This window comes from Anomalospiza imberbis, chromosome 16 (genome assembly GCF_031753505.1).
Source record: "Anomalospiza imberbis isolate Cuckoo-Finch-1a 21T00152 chromosome 16, ASM3175350v1, whole genome shotgun sequence".
Lineage (NCBI taxonomy): Eukaryota > Metazoa > Chordata > Aves > Passeriformes > Viduidae > Anomalospiza > Anomalospiza imberbis.
The window spans coordinates 2,091,759-2,110,987 of record NC_089696.1 but is presented as its reverse complement, the minus strand read 5'-3'; the positions used below and the strand labels follow the sequence as shown (position 1 = coordinate 2,110,987).

The following is a 19,229-nucleotide window of genomic DNA, read 5'->3' as shown; positions in this document are numbered from 1 at the left end:
AGGTGACCCAAAGGGAAAAGGTGATGAGTCCTGAAATCTCCTTTTCCAAAAGATCTGAGTGGATTTTCATACTGAATTCAGTGTAGTGATCTAAGGGACAGCTCTACGTTTAACATGCTGGGGAAGAATTATGCTTGTTGTCTTGGATACATGATTCGAAATAATTTCCAGCCTGCCAGGATTTCGTAGAGGTTCAGCAAATGAGAACATGCTCGAGAAATACCACTCAGCCTTGGGAGTGTAAAAATAAACTGGAGTCTTGGGGCGAGGGGGTTTTTGTTCTCTTCTGGCTGAGCCGTGAGCTCCCAACGTGCCTTTTATCCCACACGTCCTGGAGTGCTGTGCCTTGGAAAGCTGGAGCTGGCCCAGGGAGGGAGAAGCTGCGGTACAAAGCATCCTGCTGGGAGCAGCAAAGGTGTTTTCCTCACGGGAGCACTGGGGAAAGAGCTGGAGAGGGCTCCAGCAGACCCTTCTTCCTTAGGTGCAGCAGGGTATCAGCCAGGCAGAGAACAGAATAAACAGCTGTTCCCAACACCTATAGTACATCTTGCTTGGATTCTCCAGAAGAGATTGGGGGGGAAAATCACCTTTCCTCAGAGTAAACTTCTCACTGCACCAAGCAGCAGTTTGGGCTCTGGGGTATCGCCGTGTCAGCCCTGGGAAGATGCTGCACCAGGACACACAGCTAAACACACCCCAAAACACACCTGGGACACCTCAGGCACTGCGTGAGCCCCTCTGGCTGTGGCAGGGCCGTGGGGTGAAGTGGCACAGCTGGGATTTCTCCTCCCCTGTCACATCAGAGCTGAAGGAGTTGCTGCGTATGCAGAAGTGCTGGGAGCAGTTGTGGTTATTGAGTGGAGCACTGGTTGTGGTCCCTCTTAAACAGCCCAAAATCCCAGTGGCTGGAGTGCTCAGCTCTTCCAAGTGCTGGGGTCTGACAGCAGCTTTTCTCCTCGGTGTTTGTTCAAACAAGTGTAAACAAGTGCTTTAAACAGTCTCCAGGAAAATGTCTTCTCTTTGTTAATAAGGTTGCTCTGCTTGATGACTCATGTCCTCTTCTGGTGGCTGTCATCAGGAGAGCTCAGCATCCATGGAAAACCCTGAGAGCCCAAAGCTGGGGACTTTCACCCAGTATTTGCTCTCCAGAGAGAACCACCAAGACCTGCTTCCTCCAGGAGAAGGCTTTTGAAGGGGACAAGGTGTGAACTCAGGAATTTGTAATGTTGGATACCGCCCCAGTTCAGCCAGTGGTCTGGCTCTGGATGTGCCATGGATCTCCTGGCTCCTGTTGCACCATTCCAGGAGTGTCCAGCAGACAGGGCTGTCTGTTAAGGTGCTTCCAAAGAGGATTTCTGCTCCTGTGGCTCCACTGAGACAGAAGCTCCTCCAGCCACATGGCTTCTCATGCCTCCAGCTGGGCTTGCAGGGAGCTCATCCCAATCCCTGCAGCTCTTCTGTGACACACTCAAGAGGATCCTCATCCCTGGGCACCCAGCTGGGAGCAGGGAGAGCATCACCTGGCTGGGATCACCTTCCAGTGTGTTCCTTCTGCCTCAGGTGGAAGCGTGGTGGTTGCTGGCTGAGAAACTACCAAAAACTAATGACAGCCTTCCTGCATTGTCAAAGTCATGTTGAAGGGAGCTTGGAGCTTTTCCATCTGGACACCTGAGCCCTGTTTTCCCCCAGGCTGGGCTGGCAAAGCTTGGCTACTGACTGCCTGAAAGGTAGGAGTTTTCCTTGCCTCACTTGAGAGCTCCTGTGGTACTCATGACTCAGTGCTGAGGCACAGGACTCGTTTGGAATGCTCTGGGGAACATGGAGGGGAATTTGGAGTTAGTTTTGTTGGGATCATGGAAACATTAAGGCTGGAAAAGACCTCCAAGCTCAACCAATCAGCCCAACACCACAGCCTGGCACCCGCTGTGCCTTGCCCTAGGGTGAGGGCTCTGCCCCTCTGCTCTGCTCCTGGGGCGGGTGAGCCCCCTTGGGTAGTGCAGAGTGGGAAGGATAACTCTAGAAAAAGGAAAATGAAGCATGAAAATGCTGAGATTGGGCTGGGATGGGCATGGAGGTGTATAACTTCAGGTGGGCTGGAGGAGAGGTCCAGCCAGTGTTCTGTAAATGCTGCCTGGGAGCACCATAAATACCCCAAATAGGGATTTTTTGCCCTGGGAACTCGTGTTTTGGGGCAGCAGGGTCAGAGGAAGGCTCTGGTTGAGCTCTGCAGGACCGGGCAGCTGTAAATCCTGCGGATGCAGTGCCTTGTGCAGGACTGTTGCCATCTGCTGGGCAGCTGCCGTGGCTCCTGCTGGAAGCAGCCAGGAAAACACATTCTGCACGGCCACAAGAGGGGAATTTGGCTTTCCCTGGAAGCCTTCACTGGCCCAGGCACGTCCCCTCTGCTATTTGTCTAGCAGGGAGTTGTACAGCATGAAAGGAGTGGATCTAGGGAGGAAAATGGGACTTGGGCAGGTCCCAAGTTTTGTGTATTTTGGGAGTAGGAGCTACTCCTGGCTCTCCCAGCCTGCTTGCCTTACAGGTGCAGCTGGGAGAACTCCAGCTCAGAATATTCTGTGACATTCTGTGCAACACTGAGCAGCAGCTTTAAGGCCAGCACATCAACTCTGTGAAACTTTAACTCTGTTAAAGCCAGGATTTTTTAGCATGTTGAGCAATTGTATTTAAGGCTTCTTTGAGGGCAAAAATCCACATTGCTGGGTTTCTCCAGCTGCTCAGAGCTTCTGTAAAGGGGACCAGGGACTTGCAGGGCCCCAGCTGTGTGTTGAAACACAGAAGCTGTTGTGGGAGCATGTAGGGACGTGCTCACAGAGGTGTCACTGTCATTCCTGGTGCCTTGTGTTTTGCAGGGAGCCCATGTGGGATGGCTGTAGGAGGCTGCTGCAGGCTTCTTGTGTCCCCCCTCCTAGTAGCCCTGTGGACCTTCTGAGCCCTCCTTTCCTAGTGCAGAATTCCCAGGAAGATACTTTCCTTCCCAAAGGCAGAGCTGGGCCTGGTGAGCACAGAGCGTTTGGGAGGGCCCTGCTTTGCAATCTGTGGCATTTTAGGTGAGGATTTTTCCTCCTCTTCCTCTCCACACCACTGTTACCACAGGGTGCATGTGTGGCAGGGGCCAGCCAGGCTGAAAAGATGGGGTTGAGCTTTGTAACCTCCTCTGAGCTGTCCAAGGGGCTCAAAGCACCAGGACAGACCTGGGCTCACTGTTCCCTGGCTGTCCTAACCCAGGTGGGTTGGAATGGGGGCATGGAGGTGAGAGCTCAGGTTTTCTGTACCAGTGCCATTCCCACCTTCTGGAATGGGCTCAGTAGGCCTCTGCTCACAGGGCTGACCCAAAAGCACCATGAATGAAATGCTCACAAACCCCTCTCCAGGGGCTGCCTGCTGGAATTGCTGATCATTTTGTCCTGAACCGCTGGTGGACTTGAAATCTTGCAGGTGGCTGGAACTGCAGGGCTGTGGAATGTGACAAATGCAGTTCAGTGCCTGTTCACCTGTCCTTGGGGAAGCACATGGAGTCCTGAGCAATGTCCCCAAAGTATTTCTGCAGTGAGAGACAAAGGGCCATGAGCCCTGTGGACAGCAAGTGAACAGTCCCATATTATCCTTGTATTCACAGAATCCTGGAAAGGTTTGTTTTGGAAAGAACCTTAAGACCCATCCAGTGCCACCCCTGCCATGTCCAGGGACATCTCCCACTGTCCCAGGCTGCTCCAAGCCCCATCCAGCCTGGCCTTGGGCACTGCCAGGGATCCAGGGGCAGCCACAGCTGCTCTGGGCACCCTGTGCCAGGGCCTGCCCACCCTGCCAGGGAACAATTCCTTCCCAATATCCCATCCATCCCTGCCCTCTGGCAGTGGGAAGCCATTCCCTGTGTCCTGTCCCTCCATCCCTTGTCCCCAGTCCCTCTCCAGCTCTCCTGGAGCCCCTTCAGGCCCTGTAAGGGGCTCTGAGCTCTCCCTGGAGCCTTCTCCTCTCCAGGTGAGCACCCCCAGCTCTCCCAGCCTGGCTCCAGAGCAGAGGGGCTCCATCTCTCCCAGATCAGTCCATGGTGAGAATTTGATATCTTAAAGCCTGAAAATACCAAGGAAATTAATTTATTGTGTAGATTCCAAACTGTGTAGAGGGAAGGGTGAGAGTGTAAAGGGGACAGGGATATCCCTGAAGGCAGGACCCAAGTGCAGGGCTAGGGTGAGAAATTTCTCTGCTGGTCAGAAAAGATCCGAGTTTGAAGTGTTTGCTCTGTAGGAAATAGGCTGGAAGGAGTCTGGAAAACAAAGTCCTTGGAGCCTTATCTTGAACCACAAGCAGATTGTGTGAGATTGGGAACGTGGGAACTGGGCTGTGGGATGGCGGAGGGCCGGGAGGTGAGGGGGCAGCAGTGCAAGCAGAGGTGTCTCAATAAGAGTTTGAGAAGTAAAACGGGCAGGGATTGGCGTTTCCTAATTAGTTTCGGTGTCTGATTTTGGGCTGTCATGGGAGTTCAGATGTTCTCCGAGGTCCTGAGGCACAAGCAGAGGAGCACAAGGGCTGTGACCTACTCTGTGGAGGAGCAGGTCCAGGCAGAGCTCGGGTTAAAGCATAACTCCTTCCTGCCGAGCTCGGAGCAGGAATCTGGGCTGGCCCGGGCTCGGTCGGGAGGTCAGCTGCTCATCAGGGTACGGGGCTGTGGTAAGCACACGAACATCTACAACGCGGGACACTCGGGGCAGCGCTGCTGGGCAGTGCCCTCTGCTCCGAGCTCTGCGCCTCGGGAGCCATGTGGCCCGCAGCACAGCGAGGATAACCCGGGGAAAAGGGGAGAACGGGCTTTGGGAAGGTAATGGAAGCAAATCGGTGTGTTTGTGCTGGGTAGGCAGCGCTGAGGAAGCTTGATGTACGTGTGGTTTCTGCGGAGAGGAAAGAGAAAACCTGAGGAAACCTCAGAACTTGTGGGTGCGAGCGGTGCCGAGGCCTCCGTGTGCCGAGGGCTGCCACGGGGAGGGGAAGATCCCATGGCTCAGCTCTCCCACGGGAATGGGCTCCTGTTTGCAGGGACAGCTCGGGCAGGGTGGCATTGGGGTGTTTGTAAACCTCCTTTGGGGTCACTATTGTCACTGCCTGCCAGAGACCACCCTCTGAGTCACCAAAAGTGCTTCTGACCTGCCCCTGGCGAGCAATCCAAGCTTTATTCATCCCTCTATTTGTGGCTATAAGGAAGGAATTTGTCACTTAACGCTTAATTATTCACCAGAAACACTAGGAAGGCCGAGATAAACCCAGACACGTCGCCTTCGGATTCAGCCTTTTTTTTGGGGGATGGATTCCTGGGAAGTGTGAGCACCTGGAGCGGGGCTGGCCGAGCGGGGCTCCCAAAAGGAGCTTTTATTTTGGAATCCAGGGGGGCGGGAGGAGGCTGCGGTCACCGGCAGGGAAGTGTGCCGGAGCTGCTGCTCCTTATCGGCAGCTCGGGAACAAAAGGCGCTCTGTTGGGACTCCAGCTCGCTCCTTAAGCCTCCCGGCTCCCCTGGACTTTGCTTCCCTCCTGCCTCGCAAAAGCAGCTCCCGGAGCTGGCTCTGGCTCTGGCCAGGATGTCTCCACAGGTGGGTTTTTGCGAGCTGACACGAAGTGAGGAGGGATTGGATTTCCAGCGGGAGCGGGCTTGGCTCCGGAGGTGCCGGGATGGGGCAGGTTGGGAATGCACCTGACTTGTTATATGGGCAGATCCACCTGATTTTTTTTTTTTTTTCCACGGGAATGGTTTAGATTAAAAGAGGAGATATTTAGATGGGATATTGGGAAGGAATTGTTCCCTGGGAGGGTGGGCAGGCCCTGGCACAGGGTGTCCAGAGAAGCTGTGGCTGCCCCTGGATCCCTGGAAGTGCTCAAGGCCAGGCTGGATGGGGCTTGGAGCAGCCTGGGACAGTGGAAGGTGTCCCTGCCCATGACGGGGGTGGCACTAGGCAGAACTTTAATGCCCCTTCTAACCCAAACCATTCCACAAATCTGTGATTCCATGGGCTGGGGTGCAACCTCAAACCTCACACTCCCCTCTGCCTGGCTCTCCCTGGGGGAGCTGGACCAGCAGGGACAGTGCCTGCTGGTTTTTGGGGTGCTGGGGACAGCCTGCCAGGTGTGGTGTTTTGGGAGTTGGTTTGGGGTTTGTTTTTGGGCTGGGTGAGTGTTTTCAATTTGCCCCAACAGATGCAGCACGTTTCTCTTGCCCAGCCTTGATGGAGTGTAACAACCCAAACTCCAGGTGCTGAGCTGTACAAGTTGCCTTCATCCAGGGCTGAGCAGAGGCTCCCTGGCTTCCCTGAAAAGCTGGCGTTGCCTGGGTGTGTGGGAAAAGGGCAGTATTGGGACCCAAAGGTAGCAGGCCCCAAAGTGGCATTCCAGAGGCTGAGCTGCCCTGGGGTGTTCCAGGGCTTTGGGGCCAGCTGCGTTAATGTGGGACGTAAGCACAACTGTGTCCCTTCTCCCTGGCTCCCAGCCTGGCACTGTCATCGCTGTCTGGGCCACAGGGTGTCCTTGGAGGGGGGTTTTTGTAGCTGATCTATCTCCTCTGCATCCTGTGCGCAGTCAGGGCTGGATTCTTCAGAAACAGGCTCACGCTGCTGGGAAAACAGAGTTGTTTTTCCTTTTCCTTGTCACTCACCTCCCTTCCCAACCTTCCGAGTGTTTGTGTTCAAGGACAGCAGAGCTTTGGGATGCCAGGACAGCTCCAAGGACAGCCCTGCCTGGAAGGAACCTCCCTGGGAGCCAGACTTTGCCCCCCTTTCCAAGGCAACGCCTTGGCAGAGCTTGTGCTGAACCTTCTGTCCCTGCCTGGACCTTGCAGGAGATTCCCAAGAGTCCCTCTCCTCACACTGCAGCAGCTTTTTTAAAAATCCATATGGTTTTATAGCACTTTACAACATCTAATTAGGCAATCTTTACTTCCATATATCATCAGATGCCTGGGATGGATGAGCTGCTGCTGGAGAAGACCGCTAAAGGCACCTCACCTGTCTCATCAGGGCACATTACATCATTCCAGTGTTGATTTCACCGTTTATTTCCTTTTAGAAGCAGGAGTGCTCACCTGGGCTCTCAGATCCCTGGAGTTTCCCAGAACAGACAGAGATACCTCTCTGTTCTGTCAGCCAGGTGTGGCTCTGGGGGAATACCTGCTGGAGGAGCTGGATTTGGGATTGGGAGCCTCTGTCAAGCCCTGATACTGTTCTAGCTCGGAACTCTGTGTGTGCCTGAGTCCCAGTTTTAATGTCTGAGGTTTGCCTGAAGCACTTCAGGGTGTGTTTTATTCGATAAAAAATCAAAATGCACTGATATTGGTGATGCCAGCCCCGCTCTGAACGTGGCACCCATGTTCTTGGCAAGTCCTCTGGGGTGGGTGTAGCCCAACCTGGCTGTCCTGAGACCATGGATGTTTTTTAAGTGTGTATTTGGCTTTTTTTTTTAACTGGAAAAAATGTTTACTTTCTGCTCACAGGAAGGCAAAGCTGGCTGAAGGAGAGCTGTGGCAGGGGGGTTTGAAGGGTCAGTGCACAAACCAGCTGCTCATGAGGCCATAAATAAGAACTTTCTGTACCCACACACTTGCCCAGGTACAGAGATTTGGCTCTGTCAGGCATTTAGCAATACCTGAACCCCTTGGTTAGCCTATCTCTTCCTGGCATCTCTTCTTGAGGTTTAGTTACTGATTCTGTGGTGAAATGTGCAGCAAAGTTCTCCACGCTTGTGCTCAGGAGAAGGACTTTGTTTACAGTTTCAGCTGCTTCTTAACTCATTGTCCACACAGGTTTAATTTTAATAGGACTTTCTTGCTTTTGAAACCTCATCTAGGCTGGTATCACAAAGGAGAAATACAGTTTTTAGGTAATAAATCAATGCATATCTTTGGTGTGGCTGAAGGACAATGGTGATGTGCTGTGCTGGTGGCTTCTCCTACTCTAAAAGGGTTGCTCCCAAATCCAGCCTGTCCGTACGTGTATTTTCCACCAATAAGGTGTTTTGGAACAATTTTGGTAGAGAAATCATAGAATCATGGAATAGTTTGGGTTGGAAGGGACCTTGAAGGTCCTCTTGTTCCAGCATCTGACTAAGGGCACTGTTCAGCTCCTGGTTTGCTTCATGTTGAGAAGGTCAGCAGTAACCACAGCAGGGTTTCTAATCAAATTACTTGTGAATTGGAGTGTTTGGAGTTTTTTTTGGCTTCTTTCAATAGTTGTCTTTACTCTGTGCTCATTATAATACTTCAGTTTGCTCATTATAATACTTCAACCTATGCTTAAATTTAAGCTTTTCCAGTGAGAAGGAGGGGGGCGGGGTTGGTATTTAAAAAGCAGCCTTTATTTTGTAGTGTGCAAGCAAAACTCACTGCAATTTGGCACGAAATCTTTTTCAAACAGGCAAGAGGGAGGGGAATGTGCAGCTGGGGGTGGCTGCTGTCACCTCTTGGGCTTTCTCTGTCTGTGACCAAGCCAAGGCAGGTCAAGCCTCTGCTTCCCCTTGTCCCTCCTGCTGGAGCATTAATGGTGTTTCTAGAAAGTGCAGCATAAATCCAGTAAAGCACTTAAGCAAGTCCCAGCTTTAGATGTGTAAGTGGTTTTGGTGGATTTATGCTTTTTTAAGTGGGTGGAGGCTTTAGAGGCTTTTTTTTTCTCTCTGCAAGACAGGCACAGGCTCTGCCCTGGTGGAGTTCACTGGAACTTCAGACTGGTGGAGTTCACTGACTTCAGACTCCAGCTCTGGGCAGGTTTGCGTTGTGTTTAACTTCAGGGAGGTGTCCTGGAGGTGCTGGTGTCCACAAGGCAGGTGGAAGCTGAGCCAGGCTTCCAAGAGGAGCTCCTGGCTGTGTCCATTCTCCTGAGTGTGGTGGGCACAGAGGCTGGGAGAGCAAAACAGGGCTGGACTGAGTCACTTGGCTAGACCAGTGGCCACATGGAGTGGGAATTGGCATTATCAGCTCTCTCTCCATCCCTTCGAGGCTTTCTATCCCTTTTTGCCCCTGGAGTGTCCAAGGCCAGGCTGGGTGGGGCTTGGAGCAACCTGGTGTAGTGGAATAGTCAGGGAGTGGAATGAGATGGGCTTTAAAGTCCTTTCCAATCAAAACCACTCCATGATTTTACAAATACAGTGCTTTGAGAAACGTCATTTTCTCCAAAATCTTTGGGAAGAGCCCTGAAAGCTGTTCTGTACACCCTGGCAGAGGAAAAGGGTTTTGCTTCAGTCATGCCTGCATTCAAACTGCTGCTGTTTTGCTCTGCTGCTGTGCTGCAGGGGCAGCTGAGCACGTGGGATCCCACCAGGTGAACCTCAGGTGGAGCAGATGGCTTTCCATGAGCAGATCTTCACCTGGAGACCAGGCAGGAGGGCTCCCACCTCTCTGCCTGACCCCTCCAGTGACAGGGGATCATCTGGAGCTCAACACCAGCACTGGCAATCCCAAAATTCCTTGATTTGCTCCGAGGCGTGTTGGGGAAATCCCCAAATCTTAGGAGAGGGGCTGGCACTGGGAGGGGTAAGAAGAGCTTTTGGGGGGGTTCTCCTGCTGCTCCCCTGGTTCTCAAGAGATCAGGATCAGAAGGGATTGTCCCTGCCCATGTGTGGGAGCAAACAGGCAGCACTGAAGCTGATCACCTGCCTGGGGTGCAGAGCTGGAGAACTCAGTTCTCCTTGCTCGTATCACAGTCTCTTAAAACACAAACCCTACTGCTTTCCCAGAGCCTGCTCAGTGATGGATCTGAGATGCTGCTTCAGCTGATGTGTGGAGATTTGAGTCCCTGCAAATCAGAAGCTGTAATGAAGATTTAGAAACTGTTTATGTGCTGTTGAGGGATGGAAGGTTTTACCAGACAGGACAAAAAAAAAAAAAAAGGTGCTCCAAGGGCTAATTGGGAGTTTTGAATGGTGGTTTTTGCATGAAATTCAGATTAATAATAACATGTCCTCTTGGAATGGGGTGGGAGAAAGCAGCAGTGATGGGATCTGCTGAGTCAGCAGTGGGTAATCCCTCCTGCCCTGGCCAAATCCATCCTGGCTCACAACAAAACCTCCCTCCTACTCTTATTTAGTCCTTCTTTCTGTGATCTGCTTCCCAAGCCCTGTAAAGGTTGAGGTGCACCCCGTGGTGCCCACAGAGAGCACCTGGGCCTGGGGTGATTCCAGAGGTTGGATTCCTGTGCTCAGAAATGCAACACAGCGAAAATTCCCTCATCCACGTTTTGTCCTGCTCTGCCACGAACCCACGCAGCTGTAGGATCTTATCATTTTGCTTCTTGTGTAATTTTTTAACCAGGCAAATGAGGTGACTGACAGTGCCTACATGGGCTCGGAGAGCACCTACAGCGAGTGCGAGACCTTCACGGATGAGGACACCAGCACCCTGGTCCAGCACGAGATGCACGACGAGGTGGAGACCGACAGCGCCATCGACTCCACCGTGCACTCGGAATTCACGGATCCCATCGAGGAGCCGGAGCATGGGTGAGGAGCAAACCCCCACACAGGGCCTGGGGAGACTCAGCCCGAGGGTTTCACATCCAGAGGGCTGAGTTTGTCTTGCTGGAGCTTGGGTTGTTCTGATGCCTTGTGAAGGCTGACCTAGAACCTAGAGACTAGATGGAGTTAAAGAATGAAGTAGGGATTTATTAAAAGGCCTCAGTGGATCCACCTTGGGCAGCAAAAGAGCCCAGCCGGGGCTACACCCAAGATGAACCAAAATGGTCACAAAATGCACGACTGGTCACAGGGTCTCTCACTTTTGTAAGTTCTGCTCCATTTGCACATTGGAGTTCATTGTCCCATTCCAGCTTTAGCCCATGAAGTCCCATCCTCCTTGTTTTTCTCTCTTCAGTCCATGTTGTTTATGCTCTTGGGCCTGAGATTTGGATCATTTGTCCTTGGTCCCCAGCTAGAGAAGGAATTGTTTTGTCTCCCTACTCTGTGAAGATAGTAGGTATCCCCTAATATGAAACCCAGACCCACACACTAAAGCAGCACAGAATCTGAAAAATATAAAAGCTAAAACCTGAGGCATCACTTTGTGTTTGTAACGACGTGCAAGACCAAAATAGCTCTTCTGGAGCAATAACGAGAATAATTAGGCTGGTTTGTGTAGGCTGGTTTGGAGCCCGGCCTGGCAATCTCTTTGAGTTAATCGTTGCTTGCCTTGGGAGATCTTCTGTACCCTCATTAGCATCTTTAACCTCTAAAATAACTTCTCAGGTGATCCAAACACCTGAAAGACTTGCAGTTTTTAATCTATCACTTAAGCCAGAAACACAACATATAATTTTCCAGTCAGGAGGGGAACTCATTCTATTTTTGTTTTCCCTAAAAACACGTGTGTGCCCTTTGATGTGCAACCACCTCCTGTAATAACTGGTTTGAAATCTCTGCCTGGAGCACAGAAGTGTGAGCCAAGATCTCCTTCCTCGGGTCTGAACTGCTGCTGGCGAAACTGCTTGTGGGCCCACCCCATTTTTGGAGGAAGAGTGGGGTTTGGGGTGAAACTGGGATGCTGGCAGGCAGCAAGGCAGGGAAGAAGTCCTTTAGGATCAGAATCACAGAATGGTTTGGGTTGAAAGGGACGTTAAAGCTCATCTCATTCCACTCTCTGCCATAGGCAGGGACACCTTCCACTAGACCAGGTTTCTCCAAGTTTCATCCTGGACACGTCCAGGATTGGGGCAGTCACAGCTTCCCTGGAAAATCTGTGCCAGTGCCAGATTAGTGCCCCAAGAACACCAGTCTACACCGAAAACTCTGGAATCATCTTTGCTTAAGTTCTGTAACACAGAGGATGAGGTTTGTCCCAAAACTCAAGGCCCAGGGTTGGTGCTCCAGGGAGCGCTTACAGCTCCAATGCTTTTTGGGAGCTCCAAGCTTCCCTCCCACCCCAAAATCCCATCTGGGGACATCGGAGAGGCAGCGAGCAGCGCCGTGCCCCGGGGCTGAAAGGGTGCTGTGGATTAGAGCAGAAATGGGATTATCCAGCTGGGCTCTTCTCGCCACAGCGGGCCAGCTCAGTGACAGTTAAATTGGGAGATAATCAGCTGTGAGCTCCCTGCCAGCAGCACAGGGCCCCTGCAGGGTCATGGCAGCCTGCGTGCGCTCCCGCCCGCTGGGGAAGGCAGCCTGCCTCGGATTCACCTGCCTGTAGGTACAGAACTGCCTGGGGAAACGGGGTTTGGGAGATCAGTTTCTTCCCCATGCTTGCCAGCTGTGGGGTCAGCAGGACAGGAAGGATGGGCTTGTTGGAGAGAGTCCAGAGGAAGCCATGGAGATGCCCCAAGGGCTGGAGCCCCTCTGCTCTGGAGCCAGGCTGGGAGAGCTGGGGGTGCTCACCTGGAGAAGAGAAGGCTCCAGAGAGAGCTCAGAGCCCCTTGCAGGGCCTGAAGGGGCTCCAGGAGAGCTGGAGAGGGACTGGGGACAAGGCATGGAGGGACAGGACACAGGGAATGGCTTCCCACTGCCAGAGGGCAGGGATGGATGGGATATTGGGAAGGAATTGTTCCCTGGCAGGGTGGGCAGGCCCTGGCACAGGGTGCCCAGAGCAGCTGTGGCTGCCCCTGGATCCCTGGCAGTGTCCAAGGCCAGGCTGGACGGGGCTTGGAGCAGCCTGGGACAGTGGAAGGTGTCCCTGCCATGGCAGGGGTTGGAATGGGTTGAGCTTTAAGGTCCTTTCAACTCAAACCATTCTGTGATTCCCTGTTACCTAGCTGTGGGCTTCAGAAGGTGGGATGTCCTTTGGGTGCTCTGTCCAAGCACAGTGGGGCCTTTTCCCAGATTGTTAAATGTGTGCAAATTCCAGGGAGCCAAAAACTTAATTTGATTTATAGATTTGAAAGATTTGAAATGGGAACCTGTGGGAGTGCTGAGGGCTGGTTTTGGTACCATCAGACCTCACACAGGAGGACACCTCTGTGCCCAGGGACAGCCAGGGAGTGCAGTCTCCCCAGTGCAGCTGCTGGGCTGAATCAGAGCTTCAGCATCACTTCTCAGGAGCTCTCATACCTGAAATGGTTTGAGCTTAAAGCTTGTTTAGGCTGTGCGTAGCGAAGATTAGTTGGACTCTGGATCCTGAAACTGCCTAAGCCTCAAGGTGGGAATAGGAAATACAATTTACTGCCCAAAGCACCCAGGTTGAGGGTTTCCAGATGCCTGATCAGATCTGCATCTGTACAGTGCTTATCAAACCACAACCCCAAATTTAGAGGTCTGGGCTTGGGTTTTCCTTTTGAATTAACAACTCCACCCCCTGGCTTCTATTCCTGGAGAGATTTCCACTGCTTTTGGTAAGGGTCTGATTCACCACAGGAATGGATGGGTTCCAGTGGATCCCACTGTGGAATATTGGTGCTTCTCGAGGGCAGGAGGAGTATCTGCAGATGCCCACAAACTGGGCTGGATTTATTTGTGGTTAAATAGAGATCTGGAGGGTAGACATGTTTTTATTAGCAGGATAAGGGCAAATCCTTCAGATGGAGCAGGTTTTTTGTCATAAATGGCTTATGTGTAATCTTTTTTTCTTTCTGGTTTAGTCCAGCAATCTGCTCATACCCCATTTCCCTCTCCTAGCCAGTGCACGGAGATAAGGGCAGAGCCAATACCAATTTCTGTAATAAGGCAGTATTATGATGATTTTCAGTGTAGAATTTTGGAGAGCAGAGTGTTGTTAAACCCCTCAAAGCACAGAGCTGTAGCTCACAGCCCTGTGGCCACCTTCACAGCCCAGTTGTTGCAAATCCCTCCTGCCTTTTCTCCATCTTAATTTGAAAACTTCATAGTCCTGGGCAGGAAAGGGGGCTTGGCTTGGTGGGGAGGCCCTGGAACAGGGTGCCCAGAGAAGCTTTGGCTGCCCCTGGATCCCTGGAAATATCCGAGGCCAGGTTGGACAGGGCTTGGAGCACCCTGGGGTAGTGGAATGTGTCCCTGCACATGGCAGGGGGTGGAATGAAATGGGCTTTAAAGTCCTTCCAACCCAAACCATTCCAGGATTTTATGTCTCCATGCAATGGAAAGACTCTTCCAGGGACAATGACTCTGTGCTGAGCTGCGTCCCCTCAGGAGCAAGGGACATCCCAGGAGCTGTGCTGGGTGTGTTCAGGCTTAACGTGCTGTTCAGGCTTAACATGCTGCAGCCTTCTGGCTCTGGTGTTAAAAACACATGGAGCAGCATTCCCCACTCCAGGATTGTCACACACAGTGTTTTCCCAGATGGAGCAGGGAAAGGGCTCCTTTGTCTTGCTGGGGGTCTGTCCCAGCTGCCTGAACCCTCCTTTCCCCAACACCAATCCCCTGGGGTTATGGGGTTAAAGCCTTGAGAGGATTAGGCAGCAACAAGCAAGTGTGAGCCTGGCACGGGCTGCCGTGGAACTCACAGCATTTCGGATGGGGCTGGGACATGCCCAGCTCTTTCTCTGCCATGCCAATCACAGAAATTGGTATTTTAGTCGAGCAAGGGCTTGTCACCAACCCTGGGCACTGTCCAGCAAGTCTGAGTGTCCCCAAATCCTGTGTTGCAGCTGACAGTGGAAAAACTTGGTTTATTGGGGGAAAAAATCACCATAAACTTCCCATGGGCTTTTTCTGTCCTGTCCTGCACTGCCAAAATGGGACACATCACTCACTTGGTGGGGTGGGTTGACCCTGGCTGGACACCAGGAACTCACCAAAGCTGCTCCATCCTTGCCCTCCAAAGATGGACAGGAAAAGAAAATACAACAAAAGGTTCATGAGTTGAGATAAGGACAGGGAGAAATCACTCATCAAGTACCATCACGGGCAAAACAGATTCGAGTTGGGGATATAAATTGAATTTATTACTGACAAAATCGGAGCAGGATAATGAGAAGTAAAATCAGAACTTAAAAAATCATTTACCCCTTAAAAAAATCATCATCTCTCCTTCCCAGTTCCCCCTCCTTCCCCAGTGGCACAAGGAGATGGGAGTGGGGGTTGTGGTCAGTTCATCACACATTGTTCCAGCCACTGCTCAGGAAGAGGAGTCAGAGTTCTCCCTCTGCCCCAGTGTGCGCTCCCTTGCACAGGAGCCAGCTCTCCATGAACCTCTCCACCCTGAGTCCATCCCGTGGGTTCTCCAGGAACTGCTGCCCCGTGTGTCACTCTGCCGTGGGGTCACTCCTTCAGGCACAGCCTGGGTCCCCCACAGGTCACAGATCCATCCAGGACCCTGCTCCAGCGTGGGCTCCATGGATCCCTGCCAGGACCCTGTCCCAGCACAGCTTCCCACGGTCTCACAGCCCCTCTCAGGCACCCCCTGCTCCAGGCCTGGGCTCCTGCAGGGGCTGCAGGTGCATCTGTGCACCTCTCTGCCCTCCGTGGGCTGCTGGAACACAGCTGCCTCCCCATGGGCTTCCCCCCAGGAATCTCAGGGCAATCTCAGCTCTGGTGCCCGGAGCAGCTCTTGCCCCTCTCCTGCCCTGCCCTGCAGAGCTGTTCCTCTCCAGTGTTCTCACCCCACTCTTCTCTGCTCTCAGTTCACTGCCTCATCCCTTTTTTGTGTTTTCCCTCTCAAATCTGTTATCCCACAGGTGCCACCGCCATTCCTGGTGGACCCAACCTCAGCCAGCAGCAGGTCCACCTTGGAGCCACCAGGGATGGACTCTGCTGGACATGGAGGAGGCTTCCAGCAGCTTCTCACAGGATCCACCACTCCCGTACCAAGTGCTGTCCACACAAACCCAACACTCTGGAAAGAGGATGTCCTGGATGCAATGGGAAGGCTGCAGCGACCCCTCCTCTAACATCTGCCTGTCTGTTCCCACAGATCCCATCCCCACGAGCTGGCCCTGGGCTCCGAGCTCAGCCACTCCATCGTCACCGTCATCAGCGGGGAGGAGCATTTCGAGGATTACGGGGAGGGGAACGAGGCCGACCTGTTCCCGGACCCTTTGTGTAATGGGGAAAGCAGCTTTGGCAGCTCCTCCTTCCTCTCTCCCAGGTAATGCCTGGCCCTGGTGCTGCTTCACCAGGAGTGCCTTCACTCTGCTCTGTGAGACAAGGGTTTCCTCGGGATTTGCCAGCTAGGGGGCCTGGCAGAGTCTGGATCCAACGGGATAATGGGCTTGGAAGTGGAAGAGGAATTCCTCCCCTCGGTGTTTCCTTTCCCTGGTCAGTGCCCATCCTATGACACCCAGCAGGAGGTGGAAGACCTGTCTGCTTTTCCAGTGTCACATTCCCACTCCTGTTAGAGATGTGGCTCCTCACTGAACCTTCCAGGAGAGAAAACCACCTGCAGCTTTACCCCTGATCCTGCAGGATGACTCTAATGGTTTTTTTCTTTTTTATTATTTTGGGCTTTGATGCAGTGTTTGGTTGGATTTGCACGAGCTGCAGTAGCATTCCTTCTCTAGGGATATCTAGAGCAGGAAGCAGGCTGTAGCATTTATTTCCTCCGTGCTTTAGGGTCTGAAACCAGGAAAAAGTCCATTTTCCAGCCAGAGCAGGGTGGGCTGAGGAGCTGGTATGGTGGTACACACCCCATCAATACTTTCTAAAGAAAATTAGTAAAAGTTGGAATATCATCCAGTGCTGCAGCCCACAAAGTGTCTGGGATGACAGGTAACATGGGAATGTGTTCCTCCACTGGAAGCACATCTCTGCACAGGGCAGAAATGTTTCCTGCCAGCTACTACTAAAGACAAAAATACACTTCTTTCTCTTTGGAATGACACATTTGTCCCTTTCAGCAGCCGTGTAAACTTCTGAAAACTTCTTTTTTTTCCCCTGTCTTCCCATTTTCTCCCAGCTTCCCAAACCCCTTCACAGAGTTTGGACAATTCTGGTTGCACAGGGATGGCAGGGAAGAGCAGGTCAGGGCTCATTTCTTTTTGGCTGGTGCAGCAGCAATGTTGGAGGTGTTAATGGCAAACAGGAGAGTTGCTGTAAAGAATTCCTAACCTTTTCCTTTAGGAAACCAGTGCTCCAGCACTGGGAACCCCTCACAGTCTCTGATCCGTGCTTGTCCTTGGCTTGCTCCGTGCAGGAATGTAGGGCTGGCTGTGCTGGTGCTGTGGCACAGGAAGAACTCTGATTAAAACCCAGCCTTGGTGTTCGTTTTTCCTTGAGGATGAGCTGCCAGCCTCATCCAGAAGGCTCCTGGCAAGAAAATACCCAGTTAAAGGAGCTTTTCAATCACTTGAACTTTTTCTTTAACATCAGGCCAGAGCTCCCAGTTTGCCCACGCTCCCAGTGTTCCAATCTTGCTCTGCCAGGGCACCATCTCTCCTCTGCTCTGTCTCTGGATCTGATCCACACCTTATCCCATCTTCCCTCTGCTGGGAGGGGCTCGCTGGGCACGTGGCCACACAGGTTGTGGTGGTTTGTGCTGGAGACACTCTGCTGGGGCTTGCTGGGGAGGGAGGCTGGAGATAAACCCTGCAAAACCTCTGGAGTCAGGAATGTGGGGCTGTTGGAGCCGAAGGATTTCCTCATGCCTCTCAGGTCTAGCCTCCCCTTGCTGTGTGTGTGAAGTCCTGCCCTAAACATTCCCTGAGTCTGTGCAGCTCTTCTGACTTTAGATAGGAAGGGACGGGACACAGAGAATGGCTTCCCACTGCCAGAGGGCAGGGATGGATGGAATATTGGGAAGGAATTGTTCCCTGGGAGGGTGGGCAGGCCCTGGCACAGGGTGCCCAGAGCAGCTGTGGCTGCCCCTGGATCCCTGGCAGTGTCCAAGGTCAGGTTGGACAGGGCTTGGAGCAGCCTGGGACAGTGGAAGGTGTCCCTGCCCATGGCAGGGGGTGGGGTGGGATAAGCTCTAATGTCCTTTCCCACCCAAATCATTCTGTGCCTGAGCAGCCCCAGTGTGTTTGAACACACCTGAGGGGACACAGGCTGTCCCTGGTTCAGGCTGAATGGGTTTTTTGGCTGTATTTTGAATACAAAGAACAGCATCGCTTCTAAAGGGCCACATCACCACAGACCCTTTCTATGCTACAGGAGTCTCTAAATGGGAATAATTTCTAGAAGTTCTCCTGCCACAACTCCAGAAGATGAACATAAACCCCAAGAGCCTTCAGGGAACACCGTGGGGTGCAGTGCTTCCCTGCCCAGTCCTTGTATTCTTGTTTGTGATCCCTCCTCTTGAGTCTTTCCTTGCATATCCATCCAGTAGGAAAAGCCTCTTTGCAGCTCTCAGTGGGAAATAAAGGGAAAAGCTCCTTGTCCCCATCCCACCCTCCAGGAAGCACCAAGGACCTGTGAAAGACAAATGTTGCTCCAGGAGATGGAGGGAAGCCCAGGGAGGCTCTGTATTGTAGAATCATAGAATCTGCTGAGCTGGAGGGGACCCATCAGGATCCTGGGGTGGGTGGGGACAGCCCAGGGCTGAGCTCTCACCCACTCCACAGGCAGGGAGCCAGGGCAGCCGGAGGCCAGGAGGATTTGTACACACCCCAGGAGCTGCCAGGCTGGCCTGGGGCGTCTCCTCCACACTTCTCTTCTCATTTTGACTAATGCTGGTTAAATTTGGGTTCCCACCTGGCCCAGGCTGCACCACCTGGGAAGGGAATGCACCCAAGAGCACCCAGAAAAGGGACATCCCTTCCCCAGGTGCCACACAGCTGCTGTCACCTCTTCTCTGCACAAACCCTGAGCCACTGTCCTGTCTGCTGCTGGGAGAAGGTCAGACCTGCCCTGAGGTGTAGGGGGAATGTGGTAAGCACATTTCTCTCTCTCTCTCAGGATTTTAATAAAGGTGCACAGAGAGAAGTGAAAGAGAAGACAATTTGTATTTCTGCTCCTTGTTTTTCTCTTGTGGAATGTGTTTGGAGAATTGTTTACCTGGAGCGAATGCCTGGTTGGATCACGGTGGATTGTTTGGGCCTGATGGCCAATTGGATCCACCTGTGTCTGGGCTCTGGAGAACAGGGTCACGAGTGGTGAGGGAGTGAGATATGATGGTTAGAGAGAGTAGCATGTAGTTTTTAGTATCCTCTTTTATACAGTATATTAATGTATCATAGCATAATTATAATAAATCATTCAGCCTTCTGAAATAAGTCAGACATCATCATTCTTCCCATTGGGTTCGCCGACATCAGCAACAGGGGAATGGTTTTCAATTGAATTATTTTTTTCCAGGAATGGGAAGAGGTGATAATTTGGCATTTGCTGGTGTCCAGCCTGTCTGAGGGGGCTGGGAAATACTGTACAGACAGCACAGACTCCTGGGCTGGGGGCTGAGCCGGGGCACCCTTGG

The 19,229-nt window shown here is 52.4% G+C and overlaps 2 protein-coding genes across 7 annotated transcripts in view; one reads left to right on the top strand and one right to left on the bottom strand.

Moving 5' to 3' along the window:
* Window positions 1-19,229, bottom strand: part of WDR24 (WD repeat domain 24) — a 249,235-nt gene that overhangs the window by 85,623 nt on the left and 144,383 nt on the right. The gene's annotated exons all lie outside the window — the stretch shown is intronic.
* The window catches only part of RAB11FIP3 (RAB11 family interacting protein 3), an 80,901-nt gene that overhangs the window by 42,685 nt on the left and 18,987 nt on the right, over window positions 1-19,229 (top strand). For 5 of the 6 annotated variants that reach the window (XM_068206505.1, XM_068206507.1, XM_068206510.1 and 2 more), the window contains 2 exons: window positions 10,299-10,486; window positions 15,795-15,968. In XM_068206505.1, coding sequence (XP_068062606.1) covers window positions 10,299-10,486; window positions 15,795-15,968 — 362 coding nt within the window. Of the gene's footprint in view, window positions 1-5,443; window positions 5,602-10,298; window positions 10,487-15,794; window positions 15,969-19,229 lie in introns of those variants that run through there. The other variant, XM_068206511.1, reaches the window with a different exon arrangement.